This window comes from Melanaphis sacchari, unplaced genomic scaffold, assembly GCF_002803265.2.
Source record: "Melanaphis sacchari strain LSU unplaced genomic scaffold, SCAv2.0 Contig1_pilon_pilon, whole genome shotgun sequence".
NCBI classification, from domain to species: domain Eukaryota; kingdom Metazoa; phylum Arthropoda; class Insecta; order Hemiptera; family Aphididae; genus Melanaphis; species Melanaphis sacchari.
This window is the reverse complement of record NW_020270976.1, coordinates 319,487-328,730: the sequence shown is the minus strand read 5'-3', so window position 1 is coordinate 328,730 and position 9,244 is coordinate 319,487. Positions and strand designations below refer to the sequence as shown.

The 9,244-nt window shown below is 25.8% G+C and overlaps 2 protein-coding genes across 2 annotated transcripts in view; both read right to left on the bottom strand.

Moving 5' to 3' along the window:
* Positions 1-302: 302 nt before the first annotated feature.
* Positions 303-8,247, bottom strand: LOC112593254. The gene is made up of 9 exons (XM_025337618.1): positions 8,016-8,247; positions 7,782-7,889; positions 7,617-7,720; positions 7,288-7,533; positions 4,084-4,200; positions 1,167-1,395; positions 908-1,076; positions 701-837; positions 303-609 (listed from the first exon to the last, which is right to left on the bottom strand). Exons 1-9 carry the CDS (start codon positions 8,245-8,247, stop codon positions 545-547), a joined length of 1,407 nt encoding a protein of 468 aa, XP_025193403.1. The 3' UTR covers positions 303-544.
* A 471-nt stretch (positions 8,248-8,718) lies between these two features.
* Positions 8,719-9,244, bottom strand: part of LOC112593091 (small conductance calcium-activated potassium channel protein-like) — a 100,604-nt gene continuing 100,078 nt past the window's right edge. Inside the window, exon 5 of the mRNA XM_025337358.1 lies at positions 8,719-8,778. Coding sequence (XP_025193143.1) covers positions 8,719-8,778 — 60 coding nt within the window. The remainder of the gene's footprint in view (positions 8,779-9,244) is intronic.

Below are 9,244 nucleotides of genomic sequence, written 5' to 3'. Positions count from 1 at the left end.
AAACGTGAATAAAACAATATTTGTGGGGACATTTTATAGAGTTAAACTAAATATTGATAACATTGAAATGTATTTAAATTTCATAAAAAAAAAAAAATGACGTATATAAAGTAAAATAACTGACGCGATTATTACTAAACATAAGTAGACCAAGGGTAGATGGGCATTGTCGTTATGACCAACAGGTGTTAAATGGCCGTCAGTCGAGTATACAACATTTTATACTTTAAGGACCTCTTATTATATAATAATATTGTATACAAGTATACACCACATTAACATTAATAATAATAATAATAATAGTAATAATAATTAAAATAAAAACATTTTTCTCTTTTTTGAATTTGACCTTGATTTATATATTATATTTATAACAGATGTAAAATTAAGTCAACCGAGGTCTTTAATTTTCCCGAAAATTAAATCTGGTCCACGTGTTCAAAAACGACGCGGTGTGATTGACAACCAAATTCTCGTCATTGTATACATTGATGCACCATTGAGTGAACAATAAAAATATCAATATTTTAAACCATACCAGGTTTCATCCTTTGTTTTTTACGGTTTTTAATTGGAATTGAAATGTCTTTATGTGTTCAATATTAATTTCTAAAAATCATTATATTTAGACATAAACATCGTAAAATATAGACCATGCAACATTTAAAAACATTAATTATAAACGAAAACAATCACTTACTGACAGATTTAGCCATTTCCATGAGTTCTGATGATTCCATTAGGTCGTCTGACCCTGTAATTAACGTAACAATACCTGTGTTTTCGCCATATTCTTCTTTAAAATAGTTGCAACATTCCAAAATATGTTTGAAATTACTGTATACATTAACACCATTAATACATTGATAAAAACATTGAAGTGATTTCAGTAATTAATGTCACTTACCAAATCTCTTTGCTCAATTTTGGTGGACCGTCTAGTTTAATTGGTAGTGTTTCATGTATTCCTTGAGATTTTAAGTTACAGTTTCCCTCTTGCAACTGAAATTCTAACCAACGTATAGTTAATCTAACTTCTTTGCTCAGTTTTTTTTGCTCGTCTAGTGCTGATATTACTGAAACAATAATAACAAAAAATAAATAATAAACATAATATGTTGATAATTTTATCTACAATCATATCCATTATCGCATCATGTACATACCGACTGCTGGCACTACTACAATAAACTTAGTGCTGTTAACGAGTTTCTTGATAATCAATGAATAATTAATTAACGCATCTGTATCGATCACAATGCACGTTGGCAACGACTTTTTTCTAGAAGAGTATTTCATCTTATACTCCAGATTATCCACTTCCGACCGGAGCCATAGTTGACCCATCACGTGTTGTTTGTCTCGTTTTACGTCCTTTAATGATTTTTCGTCGGTCTATGAGAAAAACACAAAAATAAAATAATAAAGTATAAATAGGTAAAGGTACACAAGCGGTACGATGATAAAATAAAAATGTCTTATGACAACGACGACGACGTTCGGTTTATTTGCTTTCAACGGTTATAACGTTCTAGAATTGCTCTGAAATTACGATTCCCGCAGACCCCTACTACTACTACAACTACCTACTACAACTGCAGTAGAGTGAAGACGATAAAACCGTCGTCTGCGATTCGAGTCCATGTTCATTCTAGTTTCCGTTTTGTCGACCGTATTTAATACGTCTGGAATCTTTTATCGTCTCTCGAATATAGTCATAAAACCGGCAGACCGTACGATGATAATGGAATACGGTTAAACGCTCGGCAAAAAGGCTCCCTTACGACCCCTAACCTCAAAGCTTTACGGTTATAAATTTTCCCAACCTCCGTCCCCTCACCCGGTCGACCAACGGTGACACGCCCGCACAACGCTGGGGGCTTTTGCTCGCTTTTCTCTGCCGCTTCCCAAAGCTATTACTGTACTAAATGGGAAAAGGAGACGGGATTCTTGTGATTCTTTCATCCCCCGGGGCTGAGCAGAGCTACATTTTATTTCATTGAAATTTAACTCTCAAAGAATAAACAAAAACAGTATATACTTGTTTATGTATTATGTCTTGCTTTAGACTTCCTAAATGTTTTCATTAAGGTGTTGTCACCCTGAATTTTCACACTTTGATGTGTCATTTGACATTTATTATTTATTATAGTGATTTATTTTGGTTATAAAATATTATTAAACATTCTTTTTTATAATATTTCGAAAATAGAAAAGTGAAAAAAAAATTGTAGAATTGTTGTCATAACAGTTTTTATTATGAAGAATAATGTTTAAGAATATTTTAATATCTATATATCTATTACCGAATAATACATAGTTAAACAAAGTTTTGGATTTTTTTTACTTAACAATTGATTTAATTAATTATTTTTAATTATTCATTTGTTTTATTTTATATTATTCAATATTTTTTATCATAATACTTAAAGCTATCACCTTAATCTAATTATTATTCATTATTATAATATTAAATATCACATAAACATATTTCATCGATTTATTTATTTTTAAAGGAAACTCGAGGAAAATAATATTGATGATATATATACCATTATACATAATTAACACTGATTAAGAATAATATATCAAACTATTTATTCTAATTATTTTAAGACATGTTAATTTATTTACTGGTGGCCGTTAAGAGAGACTGTTATTATTTAAAATTACTTGTATCTTTTTTAAAACTATATTTGAACTATAAAACTTAAGTGTAATAAATTGGTCAATTGGTTGGTGATAGTCGTAGTGTGTTACCGTTCAATGTAAGTTTAGGTCTTAAACGCGAACTCTAACAATTAATTTTCATTGTGAAAGTGAATGTAAGGTGGGAGTGGGGTACAAAAGAGCAGAAGTTCCAATAAAGAAAAGATTTAACAACCCTGCCGCAGTCGTTTGTGTGCGAGACATTGTTAATAAGAGTTTTAGAGGACGCAATAAATAAACCCATAAAATGCGTAAGGAGCGTAATATTGGGGTTCCGCATGGCAGCTATTACAGTTATGCCTATCCCTTACACAAGGGGTGGGTTGACGGCCATAAAAACTTTGACGGCTCTGGCGAGGGTGACACATCCCTTCCGGATCACTTTGTAGCTGCAAAGCTCGTAAAGGAAAGAAAGAGAGAAAGGGAAACCGAGAAAAAAGTAGAAAGTATAAGATATAATATAAACCCGACTATGTCGTTGGAATCGTTATTGGGGAGATCCGCTTTCAACATCTTCAAACTGCTTTATTGTGTTGCAACAGCTAGGGGTGGATTTTGCTCAATATATATTATATACTCTGTGAAAAAGGCAGGTTTTTTCTTGTTTTTTTATATATATGTATATACATTTTAGTTTTTATCTTCTATACAGTCTCATGAATATTTACAAGACAGACTTTGCTATTCCAATCTCGCGCTTTCGTTTGTCGCAGTAAATGCCGTATTTTTCAGAGGGCAGAAAACGAAAAAAAATATACGAAAAACCTTTTGCTACTTTCATAAACTCTACTGAGATCCTAAGACTGGCAGACACGTTTTTTCTTTTTTAATCCGGGATATAGGTGTTTACTACTCTATTACATTTACATAGTTGATTTACTTATAAGACAACACTTTTACGACTACCGACTACTATACTGTATATATCAGTTCAATATAGTATAATAGTATAATTAATTCAATGGTTGTATTATTTTCTATACATCATTATACTTACAATAGATTTTTGTCTACGGTCTAATTAAATATTGAAAAAGTTTTATCTTTGCAATACATTATTTACAAATCATAAAAATTACTAAGTAGTATAAAATTCTTAATTTATACCTTACAGATAAAATGTTTTTACTATATTTGAAATGCATTGAAACTAATAATAGTGATATTTTTGAAAAACATATAACATAAATTTAATAGAAAAATATTCATTTTATAGTAAGTATAATAAAAAATAAATTAAATTGTATTATTTAAATGTAATATAATGTTTAATAGGTTTTAGAAAGCATTTTTTAATGATTTAATATTATGCATCTATGAATCTATGTAAATAAATTATTTGAATTTATATATTAAAATGTTTTTGATACTCACTTTTTTTAAAGTATCACATATTGAGAACCATTTCTTGATTTTGTCATAAGTGAATAATACATTGTTGGATGCTATTTCTTCTGAACAATGTAATATGTGTAATAATCGAACTGTTCCCTATAATAAAAAGTGAATGATAACTTTTATTAATTAATGGACTAATTTAATACTTTAAATTCTATACAAATTTGAATGGTTTTGGTATAGTAAGTCTTTAAAAGGAATGGTCTATTAATTATAGTGAACCAATTTTTTAGTTAACCTAGATTTATAATAGCAAGGATAAACGTGAAAATCTATAAAAAATTACATGATGGACATTTGCAATTTAAATATTATACCTATTTGAACAAATTTACAACAGATAATTTAGGGAAATGAAATTAACCATTTTTTTTTTAAATCTTACAAGATTTGTATAATGCACTTTTTTTAATACAATATCAATATCACTTAGGATGGCCTTCCAAAAAATAAATAACGTCCAATGGATGACAACATAAATCAAGATAGTATTATGTTAATCCATCTTCTATAAATGTATTTAATAATAGAAAGTATAAAAAATTGACAGGAAACCACAATATGTTTAGATTACAGCAGCTATGTTTGCTGTAATTAATGCTTTTGTAATTATAAATTTTAAAAATATCAAATAATGATAAACAATTTTGTTTACTATAAAATTTTAGGAAATCAGCAAAATTGTAGTTGTAACTTATTCAAACAAATTATAGGAGACCAACACAAGTTTAATTTACGTGTTCTATAATGAACATAAAATACAACTGTATTATTTGAATATATTTTAAGACTTTTATTTAATCAATGTTATGTGACAAAAGTAACAATTTTATAATTAGTATACAAATTTTTTTTAAAAAAAAGTTACTTTGTGATTTTAGTTAATTAATTAATTTACAATGAAAAACAAAATCCAAAACAATACAATAATAAATAAATATGATATTTGTTATTTTAAATGTCTTAATAACGAATAATAGAAAAAAGTAAATAATGATGGTAATAAAAGACCTTATTAATGTTTAAGAAGAGTTAAATGTTGAGTTTTCATTAGAAATACGTGTAAGATGATGATAGAAGAAGAATATTAAATAATTAGAACAGAAAAATAGAATGAAGAAGGGAGGAGTGTATTAAGTAATATGAGGAGGTACTTTAAAATTGATTTGTTGAAGAAGAGCGGATAGGTAATTAAGTAAGATATAAGCTTAGAAATAAATAATGGATTTACAATCAGTGAGGCTGTATAAATAAAATTGTATAGATAAGTTCATAATAATGTGGAAGACAAAGCCACAATAATAAAAATGTATGTTGAAAAGATTTTTACTTTTTTTCTTTTGAAACTCAAAAGACTATAGACTATAGTTATTAGAGTTTTAACCTAATATATCTGTACTTAAAATATGATTCTGATTTTAATTTATATATTTAATATATTGTATTAGAAGTGATATTTATTATACATAAATACATAATTATGACATTTAGTAGCATAAAGGTAAATATGATAACATGGTTATAATTAGATTCAGAATATCTATAATTTTTATTTTGCATTTTTAACAATAAATGCATTTTTTGTAGATTTTGTACAATATGGGGATATTTTTTTTAAATTTTAGATTTAAAGAAAATTTGTATAATATTAAAAAAAAATAATTTTAATATTATTATTGTGGGATTTTTGTTATGATTAAATTGATCGCGTACCAATAAGATTTCCTGTTTGAATGTTATACATTGAAAACATTAGACACATTTTAATTGTATAACACAGTGTTTCCCAATCTTTTTGTAATGGTAAAAAAAAAAATGTTTATATTGTACTAAAGTTCCTGATGGTTGACTGGTATTAATGGATGTGGTTTTACAAACAATAAATTTATCCATTAGAAAAATTAAAACCTAATAATTAATATACATTATATGCAATTTGAGTATTTAAAAATGAGTGTCTAATCCTAAAATAAAACTTTTCATTTGTACCTTCTCTTGTAGCCTCTATCTACTGCTTATTACTCAACTGTATGGAAAATTGACTGATACCACATAGACAGTCATTAGCACAATCTCGATATGACAGAAATATAATACAAACTTTACTAAAGATATATTGATATCTACAATACTAGCGAAACTTCACATTATTATTATACATATAATGAGGTATCAAATAAAACAAAAGTTAGGGATTTATAAATTTTCTATTAAAATTATTTTCATGTAAATTTTAATTATAGGTTGCGACTGGCAACCCATAAAAAATATTTCGCAACCCAAGATTGGAAACACTGGTATAGTGCAACAGTGCAATATGAATATTAATGAGAATAGTTTTAGTATCATTTTTTAATTTTATAATTTTATATAATGCTTAAAAATATGTAAATGTACACTATTGTTAATTAATATCAATTCATATTTTAAATTACTCTGACAATCAATATCACGTCCTTATCTCTAATAAAAATTACTATTTATAAACAAATATTTTTCAGTTATTTAATTCGATTTTTTAGATAATTTTTTGAATTTTTTAGACATTTTTGTGTGTTTTTAGGTTATCAAAATCTTAACTCAGGTTATAATATTACATACTTGTCATATATTTATTTTCTTGGTTCATTAACACTTCTTAAGTATATATTTTAAAACTTACAAAAGAAATAAGTATTTTCAAAAATTGTATGAATATTAAACAAATCAAGTAGATTTTGTACCTTAACATTTTAAATTACTTATAGTGGTTATAATAAATGAACACAATAAGGATTTAGGATACACATCATATTTTGGTTTCAGAAATTTGGGTTATATTTTTGTTACTAAATAAATCATTTCAAAATGTTATACTAAAATTTAATAAAATTAATTTTTGATTTCAACAGTATAGTCATCTCAAAAGTATATCATAGTGGTTGTTATGTAATGTAATCCATGTATGTGAAATTTAAAAAAATCAAAAAACTTACATTAAAGGGACTTTAATTTAGTAGTGATTAGATTTTGTTAATTATGATTAGACTCTACTAAGTGATTGACTGGTTAAACTTATTTTAGTTTAACTGCCGAGATTTTTTATTATATTGAACAACTTATACATTAAAAATTAAAATATAAAAGAAAATTTATAAATTAATATTAAATAATAATACTTGAAAAAAAATTGACGCATACCTCATTTTCAGTATAAATATTGCTATCATATTCTCCACAATACTTTTTAGACTTAGAAAAAACAGTCATACCACGTAAATGTACTTCTTCTGGTAACATGAATTTATTTGTATCAATGTCTAAGAATGTATCTTCAATATTAGCTTGTGAAAAGTAATTTAAAAGTGTAACAGTATTGTTAAAGAACTCAACCGATGCTTCAGGATTCATGGAATCTATATTTGATTGAATCCAATCAAAATATATCTAAAATATAGAGAATAATTACAATTAGTTATTAATGTATTACTGACAGTTTTTTTAAAATATAATATGTTATATATTAATACCTTTATAGTTTCAATAAATGGTACGTTTGAAAGCGGAGATTTGGGATTATTTTTATTTTCACAACCAAATGATGACGTGCCACTATCATTTGACCCATCTGATTCTATAATTAAATTAACCACTCATTAATTAAAATAATAGCAACAAATATTTTTATTACTAACCATTTTTTGATTTGTCATCATTGGGTCTTTTCATATCAAATATTAACATCTCTTCTTCACTTTCATCATCTGATTCGTCATCAGGACTTATAATACTTTCTGCTTCATCTAAGTAACAATTTTTTTTTAAATATTAATTCAAATTTAAATTATCATTTAAGATTTTAATACAATCATATTTACAACTACTAAATATAATAAAAAAACATTATATATTAATAATTAAATAGTAACCTCCACTCCATTCTTGAGAATCTGGAGAAGAATGTTGTCTAAAACCACGCCTACGACGTCTGCGGTTTAATTTTGCGTGGTCTATATTAGGATTAACTAGTAGTGGCAAGGTTTTTACACAGTAAGTTACACTTTGACCAATTAAGTGTTCCATAAATGATAAAAAGAACAACTCTGCTTTTGGGACAAATTTAGAATCTGAAAATAAACATCCTTTATTAGACTTAGACATTTTACACTCAAATGAAGGACAAATTGAAATATTAACTTTGAAAATATTTATTTACAACTAGATATGTATAAAAGAAAACATTTTCTGGTTTAAATTATTAAATTCTAAATTCTTAGGGTAATAGATTTCTTAACATCTAACCTACATAAGTTTATATAATTATTCATAGATAATTAAAGTTACATTCAAGTCTTATACAGATAACATCAAATCTCTATAATATATTAACAATTGACTAAATGATTAATAGCTTTTGTTAGTTGAGTCTTTCAATAAGTGGTTTTCCCTTTCATTTTTTGTATTATTTTTATTTTTGGATACATATTTTTACAAATTTTTGTGCTTGGAAAGCATTGTAAACATTCAACTAAAAGAATTAATACAACTGATTTTAAAAATTAATTAATTTACTTTTAACTTTAAGCTTTATTTTAATTTTTTTATACTAACTTAATGAGTTAAAAATATTAGTTAAATTTCCCATCCTTTTCTAACATGACCACAAACAACAAACATTTTACAAAATTGCGACTGTAATTGCAATAACATATTAAAACTACAAAACTACAAATGGTCTAAGAAAAACTGATTGAATTGTTTCTGAAAAATAATTGTCTAATTATGTTTCTCAGATTGAAAGTAGAATTTTAATATTATTTAAAGATGATACAATTCATATTTTGAAATGTAACATTAATTATTAGGTATACTATATATTTTTATCACAATGAAATTTGTGGTATTAAAAAAATTAATTTTAGAGAGAAATACTTAAAAAGCTAAATCGAGGTATTTAACATTGTAAGACACATTATTATCTGTCTAATGGTATTAAAAACTTATTTTTGAAAAGTATTACGAGATTTTGCAAATAAAGTTGCAAATTAGTGAATTGAATAAACATTATTTCATACACAAATATTTATAATTGTTATTGTGTAATTATGTGCATTTTTATAATATTATGTCTTGTTTTTATTATGAGAACCAAGTAATT

What these genes read in the sequence shown, in the direction of transcription:
- LOC112593254 (XM_025337618.1), bottom strand. Translation starts at nt 8,247, where the DNA reads ATGTCTAAGTCTAATAAAGGATGTTTATTTTCAGATTCTAAATTTGTC. An exon ending in TATGTGATACTTTAAAAAAA is followed by an intron (nt 1,396 to 4,083) that starts GTGAGTATCAAA and finishes TTTTTCTCATAG; the next exon opens with ACCGACGAAAAATCATTAAA. An exon ending in AAATTGAGCAAAGAGATTTG is followed by an intron (nt 838 to 907) that starts GTAAGTGACATT and finishes TAATGTATACAG; the next exon opens with TAATTTCAAACATATTTTGG.